Here is a 25,850-nt window from a genome sequence, read left to right on the forward strand (position 1 = left end):
TCCCGGGCTGGCAGCCGCCCTTACCTGAGGCTCCCCAGGAGAGGGCGCCGCGCAGCAGCCGCGGGCGCCATTTTGGGCGGGCCTGAGCCTGAGGCGAGGCGGGAAGCGTCGCGCGCGGCTGAGCCTGAGGCGAGGCGGGAAGCACGCGCGGCCGCGCTGAGGCGGGAAGGGTCGTGCGCGGGCGCGGCGAGGCTGAGGCGCGGCGCGGCGCGGCGCGGCGCTCCCCCCGGGCTCTGATCCCGGGGACAACGCGATCGTCTGTAGCCGGTGAGACCACTTTTTTTTTTTTTTTTTTTTTTTAAGGGAAGCTTGGCACGGCTGCGACATTTGGGCAGTAAAGGTGAAACGCAGCAGATTTTTTGTGTTCCTTTTTGGTGTGTGTGAACGTGTGGCTCGTATCTGGAGGTCCCGCCTGACCCTCAAGAGAAAACAGGTTTTTCCCCTGCTGGTGGGTGCTCCTGTCGTCGCAGCAGCAGCTGAGGCTTCAGTCCATTAAGGCATTTATCCGCATAACCTGTGCTGTGGAGCTGACCCAGTGTGCATTTGTATTAGCAAACTGTGGGACTTGGTAAGGATATATTGATTTAAGTTGGTAAAAATAACCTATTGTTCTTTGCACAGAAAATGATTCTTCCTTTGTGTTATCTCCAGGCGTATTAGATTGGTGTGATGGGTGAATTGGTTATTTAAGATATGCAGTATATATATTTAAAAAAAACAGGGTAGGAAGCGGTCAGTAAATAAGACTTGAGCTCAGAGCTTGCTGGAATCGACGAAGGGCTTTCCTCAGTGAGGATGGCCTTTGGCTCACTTTCCTGATACTTTGAACAAAACAGCACAGCGCAGAAGTACAGGGCGGGAAGAGGAGATCACTACTGCGTTAGCCACCTGCGCTGAAGTGGAGCTCTTCAAGGCTGAACAGCAGAAGCTGACATAACTGAAGTGAAACTGCCAACCCCTGTAGTGGTGTTTTGTAAAATTCAGCTTCTCCGAGAACATAAGACAGAGTAAGGCATGTTCCGTGCTTTGCAGTTGTTTACATGCTTCCTCCACACTTCCCTGAGGCCCACAGCACAGCAGTGTCTTACTTATCTAAATACCGTCTGTGGGAACAGGCTTTGGAGTCGGGATGGCTCAAGTCATGAGCATGTATCTGTAGTCATGCAAAAGCGCAGTTTCAGAATGTGGATTCAGACTAGCACCAATAGCACATATTGAGATGTTGGTTATACACATCTATCCAAATAAAAAGATATGGGACGGCTGCAAATTGCACAGGGGTACATCCACCTTTATAAGACACAGTGAAAAGTCAGCAGCACGCTGTGGCTGCTTTTAAAGAGTACCTGAAACAGCCCTCTCCAGCTGAGCCTGTCGCACATGAATTTACACTTGGTGCATCTTACATCTGGAGACAAGCAGCGTATAACTCTATATGTTGGATCTGTGCCAGGGTTAAGCTCCCAGTAGTTGAAGCTGGATCCCTGGTAGCACTCGTGATGGGAGGTCAGGCGCAATGAAAGAGCCCTAGTAGTTCACGAAGGAACACACCAGCACCTCTCCTGATGGGAGGTCAGGCGCAGTGAGCGGGAGGGCCCCCCTCGTGCTGGCAGCTCCGCTCCAGCCTTTGGCTGGACTCCAGAAGATTAAAATAGAGCCTTAGAATGTCCCCTCGGCAGCACCGCCAGCCCGAGCCCTGACAATCCGGGGGTTGTACTCGAACGTGAGTCCCGCGGGAGCCTGGGCTTTACCCTAACAGCTGAGGCACTGAGTAGGTCTGAGCAGGCAGGGTTGTTGCTCTTGTGACTCAGACTCGGGGAAGAGAGGGATCAGGATGGAGCCATGAGACAGAAAGGGATCAGAACGAAACTAGGCGGCAGTGAAGGGGGAAGGAGCAAGTGTGCCCCTGAAGAAAGCTTAAAAAAACCTCTTATTCTTCTGGGGCTGGGTTCAAAGCCTGAGTAGCCACGAGAATCGGGGGGGTTAAACTATTCAAGCCTGAGTTCTGATTTAGCTGCTTTTAATCACCAAAAGGAAGACATACATAAAAAAGCAACATTTTCCTTTCTCAAACGGTTTAAAAAGCAGTATGGGAAAAGGTAAAGGCCATGCAGGTTCTTTTGAAGAGCCTCCTATGTGGCAAAATCACTTAGGACCCAGAAATTATCACAGCTCAGGGGAGCTAGACCCACGTTTTGTATGTTTGACTAGTGTTATGCCCCTGAAAAAAATGGTCTGATTCTCAGAAGTGAGGAGCATTCCCAAGTACCACTGAAATCAACAGCAGTGGCAGATGTCAGCATGTTTTACAGAAGGGCATTTCAACCTAATCATCTAATGTGGATTTATTTATCATCATTCAGTGTAGGCATCCACACCTGAAACCTTTTGCTTCAGGGTTTTCAGAAAGTAATTATGAGGGGGAGTGCACAAAATATTTTGGCCTTGCCTTTTTTTCTGACCAGTCAAATTTGGTTGACTGAAATTTAAAAATAATTTATTGTGAAAATATCACATTGCTTCAGTCAAAAGAATGCCCATATCACCAACTTCAAAGATTTTATTTTCATGTTTCCAAAACAAGACTTTTATAATTGCTGCTACAAAAGAATGTTGTGTCTTTAAATTGACTTTAGCATTTGTTTATAAAGTTTAAAAGCTGCTGCTCAGTTTACCATTATTGTGTGTATTTGTGAGTATGTGAGTAGCAGAGCAGAGGACTCTACTTGAATTTTTTCGTGCAGGTTTTCTATAATAAAAGTGAACTAAAAAATCAGAATAATTGGACCTGTTATTCACACAGTTAAAGACTAGAAGTCCTAGTGATAAGTATTAATTTAAAAAACTTCAAAGAAAACAGAAACATTTTTTAATAACCCTTTCTTTTTTAAATGAACACATATTTGTTTAAAGAGAGAGTTTGAAAACAGCAGTCCAGGGAAGAGAGAAGGGGATTTTATTAAGAAAGATTTTTTTTTGTATGTTTGTAAAACAAACAAAAAAACCCAAACCAAATCCAAAGCTTTTTATTTAAAGATAGAATTAAAAAACGAGTTATTAGTTTGCTCAGAAAGATGACAGTTTATATAAGTTAATACATTTGAATGGAACAACGAAAGGGTTATCTTTTGCTGTCAGAAGATTGAGTCAAAAACATGCCTGTAAGAGTTTGTTAAGTTCTTTCCAGTTGGTTTAAAAGCATTTCAGTAAAACAGCATACAACACAGAGGCAATTATAAAACAGCACTGTCTTTCTTCAAAAAACTATGGCAAACTTGCTCTAAAGATTTGTAAGAATTGCACTGTTCACCTACTTATCTTCTTATATAAAGAAGAAATCTCAGCTCTGGGCAAGCAAAACCATACGACCAACCAGGCCCTAAAAACGCATGGTACATGCAAAAATGCACCAAAGTAATTTAAGTACATGCACACACAAAAATCCTTCTTTATCCTGTGGTGTTTTTTTTCTAGTTAATTTCCTTTGTTAATTTCCTTAATTTACTATACATGATTAATTCCTTGCCCCCCCCCCCTTTTTTTTTTTTTTTTTGCTTTTACTAGCTCAGTAAATGTGGTAACAATCCTAATATATTGAAATTAAAAATCAAGGAAGCAGAAATGACAGACAGTCATGTTTTATCTTACATTTTAAGAATTATTTTGTTCTGTTATTTAACTCCACTTTGGCTGCATTTTGATTAAAATATTTTCCATGTGTGAAAATATGCACAGATAGTTAGTAGGATGCTGTTACTGTGAAGCTTGCAATGAATTGGCATGTCAGGGCTGAAATACAGACATTTGTCAACATCTATGTTATCATATATACTTGTGCACAAGCTATTGATAATGGACAGATGATGTTGTAGGGATGCTAGTCAGAAAATTGTGTCTAACTCCCTGCTCTGTAAGAAGCTGCCTGTGTGACCTTGGGCATATCACTTATTCTAGTTAACAGCATTATCTGTGCAAAGGGGAGAACAGTACAGGAAACATCTCGGGAGGCTCAGACAGTATGGTAGTTAAAATAGATGTAGCAATCCATCCATTTTTGTTTTGAAACAAAGTAAACAATCAGTTACCCAAAGGAGAATCCTTCCAATTTCACTTAGCATTCAAAATGGAATTGTTCTTTGTCTTACTTAAATACAGTAGAACCCAATTTTATACTCTACTAGTAATGCTGCGGTGCTTTCCTGTTTCTTCTATAAGAATATGTGAAAAAGAGACCAAGAGGAATCACAGCAGAGGAGTGTGTTTCACTTTTATAAGGTAATTCTCTCAGTAGGTAATCATATCTGGGGTGTTTCTTCACTACAATCAGATTATATATACCCACAATACAGTATGTTTACAATGTGACTTGAAAGCACGGATTCACACTAGAAATACACAGCAGATTCTGTCTGGCCTGTCATTGGAAATACACAGCTGAAAACTACAGAGCCTGTATGACAGCCACCAGGCTTGGAGAAAGAAGGCTCAGTCCGTCAGCCTGCGAGCCTTTAGTACTGTTCACTGCTTTGATGCAGATGCTTGTATGTCAGCAACATCTTCAATAGGTATAGTACACAGAGTAGAAACATGCCTCTTCAACTCTGACTACCAAGATATCACGCCTGTATTAAGGCATTTACATTTATGTAAACTTATTTTCAGTTTCTGTTGTGTTTGATGGAAGATTATTTTTCACTCACAAACTCTGAAAGTCATGCCTATTTTATTAGATTTCTGAATATGCAGACTGATGTCAAAATTTGAAGACTACGTTTGAAAGCTTGGCCTTAAAAAAATCACTTACTTTCCAATAAAAATAAAAGAGTTCAGAGAAAAAAAAAAACAAACTACATTCAAATTTCCAGTGATTGTAAAGCTCGTGTATGTGGATATCTGATGATGGCCAGCTTGAACATATTTGAAAAAAATACAGTTTAAAGATTATGTGCATGTATGGTATTTAGGATTATATGAATCTGTATGCGAGCATCTTTTTTGTTAATTACAGAGCAGGCTTGAAGTGTATGATTTCAGAAGGTCATAGGAGTTTGTAAGAATACAAGAGCACTTCAAGTCTTTTAAAGCTTTAAAGAGCTAGGTTTTTGTGATATTAGATCAAACAAAAAAAAATCTATGTTAAGAACATTCTTATGACGATTCACTCGAATAAATCTAAGATTTCTTTTACCTACCAATCTTTTTTCTAAAATAGTATTTAATATCTGAAGTTATAAAAAATATTTTTAGTCTTGAAAATTATTTTTATTGTCTATGTTACGTACTATACATGCCTCTTTCAGGAATTATTAAAGAAGCATGAGTCATACGGCACTCATTTACTCTTGGCTCATGGCCATTCTCAATATATATTTTGCTATTTTCAAGCCATTTGTAGGTAACATATGCATGAAAATATTGTTGTGTCAAGTCCCAAGATCGTAGTTAGCACAACGTACATTGTTCATCTGTATATTTACAAAGTTTTAAAGCACATAAAATTGTGCATTATTATGTACCAAAGTTTAAACTTTAACATACACTTGGTTGCATATATAGCAACAAGTTACAATAAAAATCTGAACAAAGACAACCAATAAACAGCCAAATTGCTATGTACAAACAAGGCAGGAAGCAATTAAACGCTGCCTTGCACATTTCACTTAAATTACTTTTTCTCTGAGGGGAAAAAAAACAAACAACCCCTTTTCCCCTCCCCCAAATCCCCAACAACCCTAAGCAGTCTTCATTTTTTCAGTTAAATAACTGGGGGACAAATTCTTCATGGAACTCCCATTACATTCAGTAGGAGATTCACTTGCCTAACGTGGGAGTGAAATTTGGTCCCTATTATAAAATGCAGCACTGTATTATGCAGTACGTTTCCATCACAGTACAACTTGTAACACAGCAGCATGGTGGGCTGGCTCTCTGCGCCCTCCTCAGACTATGGTCCCTTGGACCTCTGGGGGAATATTCCATGAGATAAACAGACTTTTGTCTTCTTTGCATGTATCATTTTTTCATACCAGCATAACTCTGTTGTTTCATGATGACTCCACCGATCCAGATCCTCAGCTAGTATTAAGCCAGCCTCCTGAGTGAGTGGAGCTATGCTGATTTATACTAGGTAATATCTGACTCAACTTCAGCGGACCTACTCTTGATTTACATTGGTGTAAAAGAACCTAGAATGAGGTCCAAGGACAGCAGGATTGGGCCCAAACTGACCTTTATATAAAGTGAAACACAAAAAGTCTGTGCCATTTAGCTTACAGTGTGCTTAATAAATTACTACAGTTCACAGTTGAAGGTAATTAGTGCTACACCAATCACTTTCTCTTATTTTAGATCAATTTCATGTAACTTTTTCAAAAAAAAAGAAAATAATAAATATTAAAAATTATTCTTATTTGACCAGCAAAATAGGAGGTTTTCTGTAGCCCTAGTGACAGACAAGCTTAATAACACGTTACCCTATTATAGGATGACTGGGTTAAAGGCTAAATCTTGCCTAAGATGCTGTGATACAAAAAGGCTGAGGAAGATATTGTAGCCTGGCTCTTATTTCAGCCCAAAAGTATAGTATAAGACCCCAGCTAGCTGAGTCAGAGCTCATAAACATCCATACTGATGAGAGATGATCTCTGAGTTAGCAGTAACTATATAGATTTCAACAGCGTGCTTGTGGGGCCTGCTCCAGAGCCTAGTCAAATCAACAAAAAGACTCCTCATGACTCTGCAAGTGGTAGTTAGTAGCTAGCAGAAGAGGTGGCTGTAGTTTGTGCCTGCACAGAAGAGGGGCAAAACTACTGGCCAGAGCAATTTCCATAGCATAACTCTCAGCCAGCCTTGGGGAATGTTGCCTTTGGTTTTTGCACAGAATTCAGCAGGGCCAACAGCCCCACTTCCCACGTCTAGGCAGGATTTAGCCTTATGAATTCTACTTCATGGAATCAAAAGATAAATTATACTTACAAATAAAGTAATATTTGTAAGTAACTCTAGCTATTTAAAGTTTTGCTGTAGTGGAAAAATCAGACATCCAAGCCTGATGAAATCTCTGTTGTCTGAAAATTCAAGGCCCCGTTTCTAAAAATACTTTTTGCTGATGGCAAAGTTCAACACCTCAGAGAAATTCAGAATAAGTTTCCAAGCTGTATACCATATTTTCAAATACACTATACCCTTGTTGTTTGTAAGGCTGTATTGAAGTTTTACGTAACAGTCATGAGCCATGTGTTTGAACACCTTAAAAGAGTTGACCAGCAACTTAATGCATTTCTTTATACCCTAGGGAATTTAAAGATGCACCATCTCTTTCCAAAACACTGGGATTTAAAGATTCTAAACGTAAATGTCCAGGATCAAATAGTCTCTCCTCTCCCTCCCCCTGTATTTGAATATGACTGTACTTAAAAATATGTATGCTTCAGCAGTGAAGGATTAATGTATAGATTTTTCTGTGTATGCTCTTACTATATAGAAAATTCAGTTGTTAGTTAATATCTAAAAAAGGCAAAACACCACACAAACATGGGAGATACGAGCTGTCAGCCACAGGTTTCTTGAGGCAAACTACCCGTGGGCAGACTGCTGCCTTGCAGATGCAAAGAACTGTGAGTGTAAACCCTGCGGTTTACCTATATCATTCTTACTGCCAACAGAAACCAGGAAGTTTTAGAACGCAGGAGATACAGGTCCACAGTTTATTTGTGGGGGCATAATATGAAAACACTTATCTTTTTTTCTGGCCAGTCCAATCATGTGTAGAAATAGCAGGGAGTGGGTTTGGCCCAGGTGAAAATATACTCTCTGGAAAATGCTGGATAAAAGTTCTGTGGCAAGATGTAAGAATAAGAAAGAGTGATACCCAGAAATTTGCAAAGCCTAAGTACCCATTTTAGGGTAGAGCTTCAGCTGATGTAAGTGGGCAGAGACTTACTCATTTCAGTGGAGCTGTCTGCTGGCTAAAGAAATTCTAGTATGCTGTGGTCTCTGACCCTCAGTATTTCCTGTGTCTATGCAAGATTCCTTGACCTATGCTCAAGCTGGAGAAAAGGTTCCTAAGAAAGCTGCAGAAGTAGTATAATTAGTATTACAACCATGCTTGAAAGGCACCTCTTTCTACTATTTATTTTTCTCTAGGTGCTCATTACTATTCTTTCAGGGAGCTACCTTACTCAATGACTCATTGAATAGGTAGGGATAGCAAGTTAGACGAAAGAACAAATATTTCTACAAAAACAGAACTCAGTGCTTTACAACCAAAAGTATTTAAAGTCAGAACTATCGCTCACTGCTTTAAGTATTAAAGTATGTGGAAGAACCTCAGTATGGAGAGAAGGGGATCACGGAAGCATGTCCCGTTAGGCATCACATAAACACCACTTCCATATAACAAGGTTAAAACCAAGATGGATTGGATTGTGGCTGGCATCTGCACTCCCAGGGTCAAATTCTCTCTTAGCGCAGGTAGGGAGTTAGGCCGAAGTCAAGCCCTTTCTACCAGCAGCAAATCCAGCTCTTTATTAGATACTTGACTACTAGAAAAGTCCAGCAACAAGAGTAGATAACAGACATTTTTACATCCTTATCTAACTAGTAGTGTGTGCTCATGCTTCTGCTCTGGATTTTGCTACTTCTAGCAGACTCACTGTTCCTGAAGAGTCACAGCAAAGCAAGGTGCGTTTCATTTTGGGAACGTCTTGTTTTATCTCATCACTTTCTGCAAAAATATATGGCCCCAACATATTGTTATTTTTATTCCCTCATAAACAGTTCTGAGACAGTTTTTGCTTAGAGGCTAAACAGGTTGGGGAGCCTGGGCTAGATGCTTTATCCTCAAAACCAATATACATTGTTTTGACTTCTGAAAATAAGTAAGTGTTACATTGTTCTGGGTCGCACTGATGAACACCATTTTGCTACTGAACGTAATTAATAATCTAATGAAAAAAGCTGGTACTATGACAGTAAAATATCACTGTTTGGTTCTATGGTATATGAGTCAGGTTTTCCCCATGCAATTCCGTGTGGTGTAAAACATACAATGTATGTCCTTCTAGCTGCGAGTTGGCACTGACATTTCTCCTCCCCCCCCCTCACCTTCGCACCCACAGCAATTTTCAGTGTGTGTCTCATTCAAAGCCCGTGGAAGTGAATGGAAGCCTTTCCATCCTCACTGAGCTTTGGATCAGGTAATGAATGAATATTTATGGTGCAAAAAGCTAACTTCCCTCTCCCAAAAAACAGGAATTACAAATGTAAACCCCTTATAGAAAGTTTTCTCCCTTGTATCACAGCAAAGACTCTTCTTGGCTTCCGCATACTGACCAAGCATAAAATAGTGAATAACATTTATTTTTGAATTTATGGATTGAGTGCACAGGGATTTTAATAGCACTGGGGTTATGGAAGTGCTATTTTAATAAGGACCACAGATCATGGGCCCAAATCCTTACCTTCACCTCAAGGACTTGTAAACTCGACTATTTAACTCAAATCTCTTTATTGGAGGCCTCAGAATGCATCCACCTGGAGGCTAAAAAATTGAAAAAGAGAAGGCTGCGCAAACATGGAGTGAGGGAATTTAACCAGCAGGAATGTGGCCTATAAAATTAAACTTCAAGAACTGTTTAAGAAAAATTAAAGCTTGTGCAACAGCTGGGGTTTCTCGCCGTATTAGTTCATTTCTCAGTGACTCAAATGTTATGGTTCTTTAATATTTTTAAGATCATCTTCTATAGTACTTACTCCGTCTTATTCTAGTTCCAGAGGACAAAATCATGACTCACTGGGACGTGCCTTTAGACTATGGCAGGCTAAAACACCTTCTTCCACCCTCCTAATGATATTAATATTTACTGAGTCATCAGAGGTGGACCCAAATAAAAAATCTTGGATTCAAATTGCACCCCAAATTTCATAATCTGAATTGACAGAATATCCCAAATTCAGACATAGTGATCAAATATCCCTGAAGATTACAGTGAGTATTCAGGAACAAAAGTTGGTGTGTTTCTTTCCAACGGGTGTGTGAGGGTGCCTGCAATGTAAAGAAATGCACTCTTGTGTGGTGCGCAAAGGAAAAGACTGCGCTTCACTTCAATCCCATTTAGACCCTACGTATTATTCATTCAGAGCTTGGCCTTACTCTTTCTGCTCTTGATCTTAAAGGTTCACTCCCTTCTTTCTAGGCTTTTAAAATCACTTGCTACTTACATTATTTGAAATCTAAGCTCCTGAAACAAAACCTTAAGTGATAATAATTGTGTCAGACTCTGACAGCATTCAGAGATGGTACTGAATGCAGGTTCTAGATACTGAAAGAATTTTCAGTTCTCTAAATGGCTAGAAACTGGGATAACTGTGTTACTAGACCAGTTAGTACTTTAACTGTATGCAAACTAAAGCTATTCAAGAAGCAGGCTGAGAAGTAGAAAACTTCACAGGATATGGAGGAAAACAGGTTAATCGAAGTTTAGGACACAGTCCTAACATGATGACAGCAAGGATGTTACAGTTTCTGCTAACTTGTAGGCAGAACCACTTGTGCGTAAAATTCTGCATGCTGGAGATAGGTAGGAATTAAGAAAACTGCAAAAACAGATTTGCAGCCCCAGAGTGTTCTGTTACATGGTGAATGTCATGACCCTACCTGCAAAATTGCAGATGCAAATAATAATGCTTCCATCACGACGGATACTCCTGTAAGACCAAAAATCTGGTGGTGAAGTCAAAAGATTAGGACTCTTTTGAGTAGCTAGAGTTGCCATTGGAGGAGCTGGATTTTTAAATGTGGTTTTGAAAATATGTTCCTGTATGCATAATGCTCACTATCTCTTTGTGGAGCAGTGGGAAGCGACACAGAGGTCTGGGGTTAAAGTGTGCTGCTGAATACTTCTGAGATAGAAGAACCTGACTGGTCATCTGGACTCATTTTCTGTTGCATAGCACTGTGCACGCCCTTACGTTCTACAGACGGTATGCTCATTGCCAAGGACTTGCCTTCTTCCTCCAGGAATGTTGTTTTATAAGGCTCAACATGTATCTTACGGACATGCTGCCTTGATTCCTCATACTTGCCTTTCCCATCTTCTGGAAGGCTGGATGCATGAGGTAAGAAAGTGCTCCGAGTCCCATCAGCAGGAATCTTTATCTGCTTGGTGGAGGTAGGTTCCTGAGATAAATCCGTAGATCTCATGAGATGCTGAGTATACACGCCTTCAGACAGAGAGCCAGACTGTGTCTCGCTGTGCACACGTAGCCAACGATGATGACGACTGAAGTAGTTGTAACGTTGATGTTTCCCTAGCTTTTTTTTACCCAAAAAGCTCAATGGCTGCCTGGAGCTAGAGGACTTGTCTATGCTTTTTGATGTAAGCCCTGACATTGACAGATTGCTCAGGTACTCTGTGCAATATTCAGCATTAGTATCAAAGGCACTACACTCTTTCAGGCCTTCTTTCAATGTTAGGCAAGGCTTCATGTCATGGACTTGGAGAACATCAGGTGCACTGCCACCTAGGCCACTGACTGCCTGCTGGGATATGTCATTTGAAGAGGAATATATCAAGTCTAATTCTTTGGGGCTTAAAGCATCACTGGAATCGTAGTCACTGTCAGTTGGAAGAAATACTTCAGAGCAGCCTTCTTCATCTGAGCAGGGCTGGGAATCTGAAAAGAGAACTGATTGCTACTAACAAGACAAGCACATTAGAGGAATTGCTTAAATGTCATTTATATATTTTTTCATGACTTAGAATCATATACACAATTCTGAAAATACATGTGTGTTTCTTGTGTGAAGATGTCCATGAGCCTAGGAGACAGTAGCAAAGACAGTAATCAGGGAGGATTTGCAGATGTAATAGAGAGGTGGTGGTAAGAATTAGGAAAACCCAAAAGGATTCATGTATTGAAAGGAAATGAGCACAGGGAAGAATTTGAATTTGAATTGGGATTAAGTTTTGAAAGGATCTATTTTCTTTTATCTTGTTTTCACCAAATTTTATAGAGGTGGGGATTTGGGAGACAGAGAAGCTCTAATCCAGATTCTCTTTTCATTAAAGATGTCAGCTGAATTACTCCAGATTTATACCTCTGTACCTGTCAGTAGGTTGAAACTGTTATGTGTGTGGAAAAGGGTTGAGGCAAGGCATGGAGGTGGATGAGCAAAAACTCCCCACCAGGTGCATTATGTATGTTCAGATCCAAAACTGACACACTTAATTCAAATTTGATGATCAAAATTTGCACTGGCACTGAAATAACTGTTGTCCTTTGGGTACAGAAGGATCAATAACGTAATAAATAGTGTCATATATGATTAGAATAGACTGATGCTCCACTGCTGCCCTGGATAGTTTACATTAGATCCAAGGGGAAAAAAACCAGTACATTTTATGCAGTGCAAACTATTCACTTTGACCTAGAGTAAATTACTGTATAGCAGGGCAGTAATGAATCAAGCCCATGCATGGCAAGATAATGCTCTAGGTTACATGGTGCCAGAGCTAAGGCACAGAGGATTATTCTGCATTCATAGTATGTAATACAGGGAAACATTTAGCTCAGGGAGAGGTGCTGAGAGAGAGCACCACTGTGTAAAGGAGCAAATCAAAGCACGTGACACCACAGTCTTTGGGTTTCTTTTTCTTTTAATCTAATCTAATCATATCAGAGTAGATTTATGTGTTGTTCTTAACTATAAAAAAATGCCACTTTGAAAAACAAGTTATCGTTACCAAAATGGTCATGGCAGTTGTTTAACGCAGTATCTATTGCTTTGGTTTCTGCCATTTCATTTACTTACTGCTTAAAGACAGCCCAGCAGAATGATGGTTTACATTTTTCTCCAAAGTTCTTATTCGGTTAGCAAATGAGGTGTTACTGTTTAATTTGCTTCCTCTTTATTTGATGTGACTAATTTCTTTCATCACTTTAATTTTCCAGCTGTTCGGAGAAGCAGTAATGGCCAATGAAGAGGGTACTTATTTGTGTAATTTTGTTTTAAAGGGCCTGTCTAAACCGCTGAGGACGCTGAGGTATGTGAAAATGACAGTTAAATGAAACTGGACTATCGGCACTGAAATTTCCTCCATTAAAACAAAGGAAGAGGAGCATGAGAAAGGATTACTTCAAAGCAGAGGAATGGTCAAAGGATGGAAAAAAAATGCCTGCAGTACTAGAGAAACAGAAGGTGACAAATGGGGACTGTGGAAAAGTATGACTTCCATCCTGGGCAAAATGTTAGAAACTAATAGACACATGAGCAGTAAGGAAAGGCCAATAGCTTTTGTTCGGTAAGTCATCACCAGTCGAGTAAAACTCTTTGAACATGTGGACAATGTAATACATAGGCACATTTGGATTTCTGAAGAGCTTTTGACAAGATCCTTTACCAAAAGTTCTTAAGAAAGGAAGCTGTAATAGAGATAAAAGGAAAGCTCCTTCCACAGATTAATAACAGATTGCTGGTGCAGAAGACAAACAGAGTAATAGTCAGCTTTCACTATGGATGGTTTTTACTAATTCTGGAGGTCATGATAGCACCTGTCCCATCCAGCCTATTCATTAAATAATCTGGAATAGTGAGGAGACAGAGTTGGATGATGATAAGCAAGTACCCTGTAGAAAGCAAAAAATGATTGTAAGGATTGTAGAAGGGTCTCAGGAAGAGAGAGTAGCTAATTATTAGAGTAGCTAATGACTGGTAAAATGATTGTTAAAATACTTTGGCAGGCATGGGAAGAAATGGAATTCAAGAACTGTTTTAATTAAAAGCAATTTTAAAGATTTTCTTTGATAAGCAAACAAAAACTCTCTTACCACTCACAGCTTTTCTCCTCTGGCTTCTTCTTTCAGGTGAGGGGGGAGGTGAAGGAAGACAGTCTAGATGTGAAGATGTTGAACTGATTTTCTTTTGAGTCTGTTCTTCTGAAAGATCGACAAGCTTCTTTATGGGTAGGCCAGGGGCTGGCTGTTTGTATCTTGCATACTGCAGTGCTTCTGTGATCCATCTCATTTCCCGCCAGATCTCATCAATTTGCTTTGGAGGGGAAAAAAAATGGTAAAAAAACTACAATTAATTCTGGACCGTATTAATTCTATTAATTCTTTCTAACCTGTAGAGGTTCTTTCTTGATAGGAGGGATGAATCCAAGCGTGAACTCTGACATTGACAGAAAAATAAAAATAGCTTTTTGACTGGAGGATAAAGATCATTTTTGTAGCACACGTGAAAGCTGATTTCATTCCGTACTGGAATGAAACCAAGACCTTTCACGCATCCTTCTGAGCCTAGGATTATCTTCAAAAGCACTACTATCTGATGAAACCCAGTTTTCCAACAGACAAAATATCTGTGTGCATGTGTATATACATGGAGGGTTGAAGGAAAGCTATGAGCCAAACTCAAGTTCCTGATTCAGAATAGCATTTTTCATCTCAGAAGAATAGGGCAGAACAAAGACTCTTCCATGTAGAACCTCCTGCAGGGCTGGTTGAGAAATATCAGTTACTTTACCCATTAAAACCTGGCTGTTTAAATGAGTTGCCTGACAGTGGGCTATCAGATGGGGTGAAAAGCTGAGATGGGGAGCTAATTCACCAACTTATTTTGCCAACGCCGCTGAGCACTTATTAGAGTGCATTTATTTATTATTTGGCCAAAACAAAATAAAATAGCTGTCTGAAACTCCACTGCAACAATTCAGTTCTCATAGGGAAAAGCATCCAAGCAAAATTACTACAGGTCCATATTTATAACATCTCCAGGTTCTCTCCCATATCATCATTTTTGGTCTGCATGCATTTTATTAATATTAATCTGCACTGGGGCCATTCTAAGTCATACCTGTTGATGGCAACCAGAGACAGGTGCCCAAATCAATAGCAGGATATGGCTTTAAGTATCTAGGCAGAGAGGAAAGATGCTGTTTAATGTGGGCCTTTAGAGTCTTTTGATAATGGAACGCTTTTAAGGTCTTCAAGCAATTCAGGATCTTTGATGACTGAGTAAATGTTGCTGCGACCAGTGAATGGGATGTAGCAGTGAGCACAATATCCTTCTGTTGCAGTATCCTTTCTAGAACTTCACTTGTGTTTCGCTTCCTGCAGAAGGTACTGCATTTAAAGTATGACTGAGCCTTCACATTAATATTGCAGTGTTTAAGGGAAACTACTTCTCAGCTACGCAAGCCACAATCTGCAAGAACGTAAAGGGGAAGGAGAAGGGGGTCAGTAGGCAAAAGTCAGTAGTACTTTGCACAGTGAGTTTTATCAAATAGTGATATAGCAGAGGTATCAGTGAAAAGGAGACTGTATATTGATACAGTCTAAGACTGGTTCACTAGCACATCCTTTTAGCTGGAAATACTTTTTCACAAAATGCATAATCCAGCTGTGGAACTTACTGCCAAAGGATACTGTAGATGTGAGAAAGTTAGCTAGGCTAATTCTTGCTGGGCCCAGTTGGAGACAGTATAGCTGGCTAGATGGATCTTTAGTTTGACCCAGTATGGCCATATTTATGTATAAGCAAAATCCAGTCTCCAGAGATGTCAGTGCAGGCCTTGCCATTGAATTATTTTGGGCTAAGAATCTACACCAATTAGAACAGCCAAGGGTTCAGGGATTCATTTCTACCCCTACTTCATTTCCAGACTTCAGTGTATCCCCGTAAAGAAAATGCATTGGGTCGATCAGTTAGCAAACTTCTCACCTATTTGGTTTTGGAAACTTTGAATTTCCTTTCTATAATTCTCCCCCAATCCCAGACAAAAACATCCAACTGCATGCGGCTTATTAAAATGCAAATCCTATTGCTTTTCTCCCTGGTGCCATTCTGCAGCGTCTCCTGGGATAACTGGCCAGTTATTTTTAATGAACAGAAACATTTGAAGCTTTACGCTATATCAGTTATAACTTAACTGCGATTTTAACTCCAGTGTCTGTAGATTTCTTGTCTTGCTCTCTAACATTCTGGTAAAGACGCTGAGTACCTTATCTGCTGGGTTCTTTTTAATCTTTACTTTTCAGTTGCTCTCTGACTCTTTTTCAGAACTGCATTTATATAGACTCCTTTACTCTTTACAATGTTTGGTTTGTGTAGTGACTTCAACACTGTCTTAGATCTAGGATCATACAAATGCTCTTGCGGTTTTGTGGTCACCACTGAAGATTGCGGTATGTGGTGGGCTGAGATATTTTTGCCAATAGGTAGAGTACAGCTGGTTTTCATTTGAGAGGAAACCTGACAAAGCTAATACACTGTCACAATAAGTCAGCACAAAACACTGAAGTTTAAAATACTCTCCTATATTTTCCCAGCATATATATGTGACTTGAACACTTTGGCGAAGAGAAACACAGAACTGTCTATGCAGTGTATGTGTATTAATAAAACATGTTTTTATTTTTGATGTGAAGGATAACATTTACCCAAATGCTCCTGTACACTGGGAACAACTAACTTTTCTGGGTGTGAGAACGGGAAGATGAAGAGGGAGAAGCTGGTTGAAAGGTGGAAGTACAGCGGAACGTTCCCCTCTGGCCCCCTGCGAGTTTCCAACAGCTCCAGTGTGGACAAGGCTAAAGGGATCTAAATTTCGGAGCAAGGAGGAACAGAAATATTATCATCTGGTTCATAATTATAGAGGGTCACAAAAGCCATCAATGGGATACATGGTTGTCTTGGCCTCTACTCCAATAGAACGTTGCTTGAGTATTAAGAATGTAGAGCTGTAAACTGATCTGCACCTCACCTGTAGAAGGACAGGTCAATCATATCCATCAGTACACTACGGAAAGACCATCAGTTTTATCCATAAATATTCAATCACCAAAATGTTTTGCAAAGTACAGGCCTTGCTACACTGCACAATGGGGTATAGTTCAAAGAGCCATGAGTTGAGTAGGCTAAGTCCTGGTCTGGGAACGCTACTGGAAGATCAGTGTGAGAGACAGAGGAAAAGCAAACTAGACAAGTGTGATAACATCTGTGGTTCTACTGCATCAGGGGAGCGAAGCAGTATTTCTTCATGGTGCTGAACAGGCTACCAGCTCTCTGAGCGCTAAGCTGCTATCTTTAACACAAAACTGCTTTGTTCACTGTGATACTGTTGATGAAGATTGCCTCCATGACTTAAGTCTGAATTTTCGTTTATTTTTTTTTTAATTGGCCTATTATCAGGGCAAAAGAAATCTTTAATCCACTAAAATGGAGAAAACCTATTACTCAAATGAAGGGCCAAGCATGGCATTAGCTTCCCTCACATAGATGGGAGAGAGTTTTACAAGCAGACTGACACATTTCTTTGTAACAGTCTAGTATAACTGTCATTTGATTTTACCCATAAAAATCCCTGTATAAAAGCAACAACTAAGGAAATCATGTTCTGGGTTTGAGTTTCATAAAAACAGAATTGCACTTTGGATACAACTGCTCTTTTTATGATGTCTGTGAATAATTCTCCATTTAGATTTCAAATTACAGCCCTATGCAATTTTTAAGAAAGCCACCTGAAAATCTCCTTGGAGTAGTCAGAAACAGACTATTACCTGTATGTAGTCTATAACTTGCTGGTGTCTTTGTTTGGCTGCAGCGACTTCACTGTCTGAAATTGCTTCCCTTAGGGACTGCTGGGTTTTCAGAGAGTCCAGCTCTATGACAGCAGAAAGGCGGCAATACAGGCTTATAAATTTTTCCTTGTAACAGCAAAAGTGAACTGTAAAAAGACCAAATGCAAAGGAAACGCTGTTATATTCTGGTCATTAAATATGAAATCCTTAGCTTTCAGAACACAAATTTTATTCAATATAATTACTAACACTCTAGATGGGTTTACTTTAAGCTAGAAATAAATAATACAGGCTCTAATTCTTCTCTCATTTATATTGGTTTACTCTGTAGCTTCACTGATCTCAAACAAATCATTTCTAGTTTATATCTAAGTGAAGGGATAATCAGGTACTTAGTATGCAACTCCAGAGGCTATTTTACCTTTGATAGCTTTAATCAGAAAGGCTGATTTTAAGGCTTTTGTAGCTCACTGGGCAATAGTACAGTTCCTGTAACAGTGACAGTCTAAGAATATAAAAGAGGAAAGGTTTTCAGGAGGGGGTAATTTCTTTTATCAGGAAAGTAGTGATATGACTGGAAAATGGAACCCATCTTTTATTTTAATTGAGTGTTTCAGGAAGAAAGTATCATTTTGGAGGATAGCAGCTTTCTCTTGGGCTAGACTAACTTAAAATCAGTAACTCAAATGTGACTCAGCAGTAAAAGCATTTCTCGGATGTCACAATTTAAGCGAAACAATTAAAACTTTGTAGGTGTCAGTAATCACACACTGTCCCCTGACCTCTTATGCAGAAGGGCAAACATGGAAAAGTCAGAACTGACCTCCTGCCTCATGTAATTTAACTTCAGCGTAGCACAGAGCTATCTGAGCTACCTCTAAAAGAGCTAGCGCAGACAGCAGAGGCAGAACAGCTATGATGTCATGGAGCTTCCCAAGCGCTGCTTTAGCTAGCCTCTGAAAGCTGTATTCTTCCAGAACCTGCATTTGCTCACGCAAAGCTTGCCAGTTATCCCTGCAAACTGCAGTACAGACATACCAAAACCTACTGAGGGAGAACAGGTTTTCAGAAATACTCCCCCATTCATTGGCACTTCAATAAGCCTACAGCACAATCTCGTTACAGCAGCGAATGGCAGCTGGCTTAATAGTGCTTCTCTTCTGGATTGTGGGATGGTATTTTTCAGGGTGTTTCAAGTGTAAATTGCATAAATTGTTCTTATCATAAATCTTAAAACAAATAAAAATACATATCATATCTGTTTCTCCTTTGCAAGTAAATGATACTAAAAGTAAGAAATCCAATCACAGGGACGTTATTAGCATAACAATAAAGGCCTGATCTGAACATAGAAATCCCACAAAAAAGAGAGTGAAAGAAAGAATTCTACCTTCTGGTTTCCCAATGATGCCTAGATATTGCAGGGATCTAGTCTGAATAGTGTGTGGTCTTACAGTATATATGCCATATGTGGTGGACTCTTGAGTGAATTACAGCCGCGGTTTCAGCTTCAGTGCTGAAATTTCTAGCCTTTGTGGTTTTAAGTCAGACCCTTTAATGTTACTTTAACAAATGTTACTTCAACACAGTCTTTTGTGGTTATGCAATTATATAGTTGGTAGCCACTAGCTAATGGGGAATGGAAGCTTCTAATATTTGAGATGTGAATCACAACCATTTTATAGAACATCAGGGATACATATATAATAAGTCATATAGAAAATGTCATCTGCATTTGGCCAGATGATTGCTTACTTAAAAAAAGGTCAACACTTAAAATTCAGCCTTCATTACTGTTCTTTCCTCCATGAACTGCTTTCCCACTGCAGCAACATTGCTAAACAAAGAGGTCCGCACCCAGGATGCTATTTTAGAGATGACCCTCTTGAATGTTTATCTGCACACCATCCCAATTCAGCGCCTACTCCTTTATCAGCTCAATGCAAACTGTGTCCCAGAGAAGAGAACTGACTCCTGCCCAGGGCCTGTGTGCCACATAATGACAACTAAATAGTCTGCAAGACCTCTAGTGCAGAGATGACTTTCACCGGAGATTATATGCCTCATGCATTAATTTGCACAGTGAATGCAGCACTCACCTCTCCTAAGGAGAAATAATATGCTTAATACACAGAATCTAACTGTAGACCGAGAGGCTGCAGATCAAGAAGATGGTAAATCTGGCTTTGGGGCACTACAGCTACATCCAAGTGCCAAGGACATGTGACCCAAAGCACCAAACTAACTGCTATTTCAGTTATGTTAGTCTTCTTTTGAAAGGGTAACTTTATCTTGACAGACTATACACCAACGCATGCATTGTCTGTACCTCTTAATTTTATGCTGACTCAGCTGTCATCTGTTCTCCCAGTACTAGCGTAAAAGCCTGAAGCTGTCATAGGCACCACTTTATGTGCTCTGGCTGATGTGACATAAACACGATTGTATATTCCTGCCTGATCCAAATCCAATTAGCGCTGCTGAATGATGGCAGGTCAGTACTGTGACTGCAGAACCACAGCCTTAGTGAGGCCCTCCATTATCATCCAGTCATCGTTCTCCTACATCAGTGACTGTGATAGCACTTTGCAATGATATATAGGAAATACGATGGTGATGGTAATGGTGTTACATAAAACATCTGAGAGGGGTATCACTGAGGACCCACTTGCACTGGAGACCTACACTGTAGTGGCTGCTTTCCAAGGCAGAGGAAAATAGTAAGACACGCAGTTGCGCAGGCCAGAAGGAAACAGCAGACTAACGTGTAAGGCTCAGAAGTCCCCTTACTTCTCAGATTCTTTCTAAAATGAACTACGAAGTCTTTGTGTGCTATTTTTATATGGAGCCTTTCTCTGCTCTGTGGACCCAACAGGAAGAAAAGAGTAGAGGACCCTGGAGCTGAAGCATCTCTTCTGCCTTATGTTAAACAGCTGGAAAACCCTGCTTTTGGGAATTCCTACCTAGGCAGCAATGCAGTGGAACAGCGGGCTGAATCTGCTCTGCAGGACGTGCTCCCTATTGAAGTGCATTCAAGGCTCAATCCAGTGTTTTAGCTTTTCTCACCATAACAGACTTTTCCTGCATCACAACAATAGGATTGAGTCTCCTGAACTTTTTTCAGGACTTGAAAGAGATGACTCGCACCTCAGAAACTGCATTCAGACCTTTCACGAAGTTGTAAGGGTGTTGGACTATGAGTAGGGACTATCTGTGATCAGGAACTGCAAAAATTCTCCTCTACCAAACTGCTAATTGTTCCTGTGACAATTTAAAGGGGTGTTTCTTTGAATTCGCTTTCACAGCTCCAACCTTGTTATCTTGTGTGTAATTTTTTGTTCTGTTTTTTAAAGAGCATCATCTTCCAAATAAACTTGTAGACATATACTGGGTAACTGTGGGCTTGGCTCTATGCTTTGCGTTTCAGTAACGATTGCTACAGTATATGCTTTAACTGCTCTGCTCCCTCTATAACTTGTACACAGTTATAGGTAGTGTTGTTGCCAAAGCCATCATGTGATTTATTGACTCTCCACTGGGACAAGGGGGAAAACAGATACAACTTTGTGATTTTATTATAAGGAGACTGGGTTAATATTTCTAGGTGAAGCAAGCTACTATACCGAGTTCAAACATCTGAAGAGGGAGGTTAAGAAATCCTGAGTGTGGGGTGTAAGGATTATTCTGTCCTGGGGCAGTGCAGACGTCGTCTGAGGCGGGGAGCAGGAGAAGAAAGGAGACATTGTGACCCAGTTCCAACACCTCCTGTGTATACAGACGGAAGTGCTTAGCCTGTAGAGGGACACGCGCGGGGGAAGAAATAGGAGAGAATTACAACATGGCACTTATATAAACAACACCCCAAATGATATAAAACATTAAAGAAAATTTGCACGACATCAAGCTCGGAATTTTTATAAAACATAAATATTTGGGGGGGGGGCCCTAAATGTGGGTTCATGTCACTACATAAAATAAAGATTTAAAGCTGCAATGTTCCACATTAAAATAACACACACAGGCATAACCCCCCTGAAAACAACATTTATGTTTCTTATTAGGCAGAAAATGATCACATGCCATGTGCTTTTCAAGATTATGATTGCATAATTATGTGAAAACATGAAAATGGATTCAATTAAAAACCTTTAAGATTCAATTTAGGGTCGGTTAAGAGAAATATGCAGCTCTCCCTCAACACAGCGCCGAAAAGTTTTAACAAGTGCTGCAGCAAGAGAAAATGGCATACACAGGAGTTGGCCTGAGGCTGCTGTATTTCTGCTGTGTGCAGCACTGCATTTTACTCTGCCTTTGCAAGTGTCACTGTCCATGATTCCATTTACCACAGTAATAATAATAATGCATAAATAAATCTGCTGAATCAATTCATTAACCCAGAAGTTTGGTCCTGAGTCATCAAAACATTCACAATTGTGTTTAACTTAATTTTTGCCTGTCCCTCATGCACAATGGATGGGCTAAAATGCTTGGCTGAACTGCAGCCTAATGACAAACAAACTGCGCATTGATTTTAATATTTTAGTCCCTAGCTTAAAAAAATAGGATGCACAAAAGCTATGACCTCCAAGGAAATACCCTGGCGTAGAGACATGTACAGAGTCCTATTGAATTAGAGTGACTGACCACAAGGCAGCACACCATCTGTCTTAATTTTGGATTTACTTGAGTCTTACTTGGCTCTTCCCAGGCTAGAAGGTGCTGCACTGATGGATTCCTTTTAAAAGTAAAGCCTAAGCCTTTCAAAATCAAGAAATGTAGGGCCAGATTAATTTATTTTAAGGCCACATCTTTCTAGCTGTACAAACAGACCTTGAAGTGAATATAAAGATGATTTACTTCTCCTTTAAGCCCTCTTACAGTGGTAGACCAAAATACGATGGACTTCGTGTAAACAAGAAACAAATTCCTTAGCGTATTTCTTCGTGCATCTTTCACATCATTGATTATCCTCACTGACTTCTTTACTTATTCACGCATGCATTTCTGGTACCTAAATGTAGAGCCAGAAGCCAAATACCTCTCCTCACACACAGCAATCTGGAACTATGTATTTTTAGAAGTGCTCTGCTTGCTTACCTGTGTACAAAAGAATTGCAAAATGCTGGGTCTTCAGCAGGCCTTTTGTACACCGTTGCTAATAGCTCCACAGAACAGTCAATTGCCCTGCCTCCCTGGGAAAATACCTATCTTTCGTTGCCAGCTGGGTATAAAGGTGCTCCCAACTCCTAGAGATGTGTGCAAAAGCACTTGTTTGCACCTGCCTGAAGCTGCACAGATATGCTGACAGACACAGAAATAGAAGCTAATTGAAAATTTGTCTCTTAATCCTTGTATGTTCGCATACCCAGGGAAAGAACTCTTCCTGGAAGTGTTTTTCCCCCAAACGCTTTGAGTAATTGGATACAAAATTCCTCTGCTTTCCTTTTCTTGCAGCCTTAACATTTAATCCCTACTTGAAAGTTACACGTTTTGCAGTTTCTAGTTGTGTTCCTAAGAATTAGCTTTAAAAAAGGTGATAAATACCACAAAGGAAAATACCTGATGCAGAGGTAGATTGATCTGTTTAAGGAGAGCTTTCACTGCCATCTGGAGCTCATACAAGAACAATTGAGTAGGGCAGTCTGAAGTATGATCCATACTTTCCATAGATTCTGAGCCAGAAAGTGTTTGGATCCATTCCCACTCATCTCTGTATGTTGAGTCAAGTTAAAATTAGAAATATAACAAAAGTTCAGTGCACAAGGAGGAATTCAGTGTATGCGCATTTGCGATCTGTTGATAGTTTAATCCTCATATAGCAAAACATTCTAAAATTGTGCAATCCTGATTGTTTGTGGCTAAAAATCCAACTCTGAAAAGTTTAATTTTTCTAGCACATGTACATCAGGCTGAACGTTCCTTGCTAACATCTAAAGGTCCAACTGCCTTTGAAATTTCACTAAGGTTTCTCACTCCAGGTTTTCTTTTCCACATATTTTATTCCATATCTACCACAATATTTTAAAAAGCATGCATTGGAAATGACAACAGTGACAATTACTGGGAAGTTCATTTTCTGTGACAGACTCTCTGGTACCCACTGGAGCCAAAGAACTTCCTGGTTTGGTTTTCTTTTGCTGGACATTTATCCATTCTAGATCTGATAAACATGGGAATCATCTTTCTGGATCAAATTCTTAATTCACCCTGCCCATTATTCTGTCTTGAAAGGCAGCCAGCACCAAATGTTCCACAGAAAGTACAAGAAACCCCACTGCAGGATGAATAATAGATGTGGGACAATCTGCTCCTAAATAAAGATCTGATCTTAAACCTCAAGAATCAGAGACTGTTAAAAGCTCTGAGGCATTAGGCTTTATGTTCCTTCCAAAATTTTTGTTAGTATTAACTACTACACTCTGGATATCCTTGTTATCCATATAAATACCGAGTTCCTCCTGGAATCGTACAAAATTTCAGCTGGTTGCTGAAACTGTTTGGGATTAAAAAGCACCAGGGAAAAAAAAAAAAGTGTTGCCCACTAAGCAAGGACTCAGCAGTGCAAATAAATGCACTTGCCCAATAAGACAAAGGGAGGAACGGACAAAGGATTTGGTGGAAAAATGGCTTTTCTGGTACAAAGCAGTTTCATAGCTGATGGCGTTTGTCTATGTGTTTTCAATTGCCGTATGTTTGCTGTGGATTAGGGCTAGAAACCAGGTATTACACAAGGAAGTACACGGAAAAACCACTAACACCCACACTGAATGCTGAAAGAAAATCAACAGAAATGGTGAAACTGAATTCACTGGAGGCTTCAGGTTATGATATTATCAACAGACACATGGAAGATCATTACCACTGTGCAGAGCCCAGGATCAGCACTTGAGCAACCGCAGCATGCTATCCACAGAAACCGAGAGGTTTGTATGTACATGTTCTGAGGCCTTCAGAATTGCTGGAAATATGTGGGTGCACCTCTTTAGTTCAACACTGATCTCTATAGAGATCACACCTGAGCCAAACTTTGCTGAAAGCTATAATTTTGCAGTGGTAACCTGGCATTTGCTTTTAAATTTGACAAATTGCTTCAAACTTAAAAGAAATGTTCTCTCTCTACATATGTGTGTGTAAATACGTAATATATTCACTTACTTGGAAACATTGCTGTTATCTCGGATTTTGACATGACACAGGACATTAGGCAACTTCTGCAGTACAAGAACTTTGATTTGATCCACAGAACTGCAGAGTTTAAGGTAACCCAAATACAAGCCAGGAGGGAGGCGTTGCTGACTTCGTTTGTGATAGGAAAGTATGTCCTGTTTTAAGAGAAACAGTCCTACATAAAAATCTCATTTTTTTTCCACATAAGCGGAAGAGTATGGGATCAAAAAGCAGCAAATGTTTTTACAGCCGTCTTTTTGTTTCAACAGTGTTCCCAATTCACAAAGCATTTAAGCACATGCTTAAGCGTATAAACAATCTCTGGTAGTTTGGATGCACCTGGACAACTTTCTACTGCCATACACGGATTCTCAAAGTTCTCTGCAGGAACTGGCCCTAAAAACCTGAGGTTTCACATTCTGTGAACTGTGCTGTTTAAACTAGCTTAAATAACACCCATCTCTGCACTCTTGTCTGATCATTTCAGCAGCGAGCTGGATCAGGGAACTGATTCAGCTGAAAACAACTCAGGAAAAGAAGCTGTTATTTTTCAGCCACATCAGTTCCCTGATTCACTTTGGGGTACAGCTACGTAGATGGAGTAGAGCAGCACAGAGAAAAAGCTGTCTGCTGGGGAAGGCAGGAGAGAGGGGCTGCATAAGCCAGTACTGTCACCAAAGAAATGCATGTAGAGTCACAGCCGAGGTTTCTCAAAAAACCTCTTCTCTACCATTTGCTATCAGCAGAGAGATCTCGATGAGCATGGGGGCTGGGGCTGCTGGTTTGCAAAGTTTAATTAATGGCTATGTTTTCAAAACAAACATCTTCATCAGCAAAAAGAGCCCAGGAAGAACTAGTACTGATGGCATATTTGCTGAAGCCAAGAGACATTTTTAAAGCTACGTACAGCAGTCCCCAAAGACTATCCTAAAAAATGATGTCTGCTGCCATCCTGAGAAATGTGGGCCTTTGCAATGGGTGAGGATTAAGACACCTGGCCTTATGCCTTTTCTCTTGGAACCATCAAATTATCTGCCAATGCTATGCTTGGCTCTGACCAATGCAATTAGACCCTCATTTTCACAAGCACTTCATGAACA

At 40.1% G+C, this 25,850-nt stretch overlaps 1 protein-coding gene across 1 annotated transcript in view; it reads right to left on the reverse strand.

The window, feature by feature from the left end:
- Positions 1-2,611: 2,611 nt before the first annotated feature.
- The window catches only part of ANKFN1 (ankyrin repeat and fibronectin type III domain containing 1), a 79,606-nt gene continuing 56,367 nt past the window's right edge, over positions 2,612-25,850 (reverse strand). Inside the window, exons 13-18 of the mRNA XM_068913914.1 lie at positions 24,739-24,905; positions 23,143-23,293; positions 21,207-21,375; positions 17,563-17,729; positions 13,831-14,050; positions 2,612-11,676 (exon numbers count right to left, since the gene is read on the reverse strand). Of these exons, the coding sequence (XP_068770015.1) occupies positions 10,880-11,676; positions 13,831-14,050; positions 17,563-17,729; positions 21,207-21,375; positions 23,143-23,293; positions 24,739-24,905 (1,671 nt within the window). The 3' untranslated portion in view covers positions 2,612-10,879. The remainder of the gene's footprint in view (positions 11,677-13,830; positions 14,051-17,562; positions 17,730-21,206; positions 21,376-23,142; positions 23,294-24,738; positions 24,906-25,850) is intronic.

The sequence above is a fragment of the Struthio camelus genome, chromosome 19 (genome assembly GCF_040807025.1).
Source record: "Struthio camelus isolate bStrCam1 chromosome 19, bStrCam1.hap1, whole genome shotgun sequence".
Classification (NCBI taxonomy): Eukaryota; Metazoa; Chordata; class Aves; order Struthioniformes; family Struthionidae; genus Struthio; species Struthio camelus.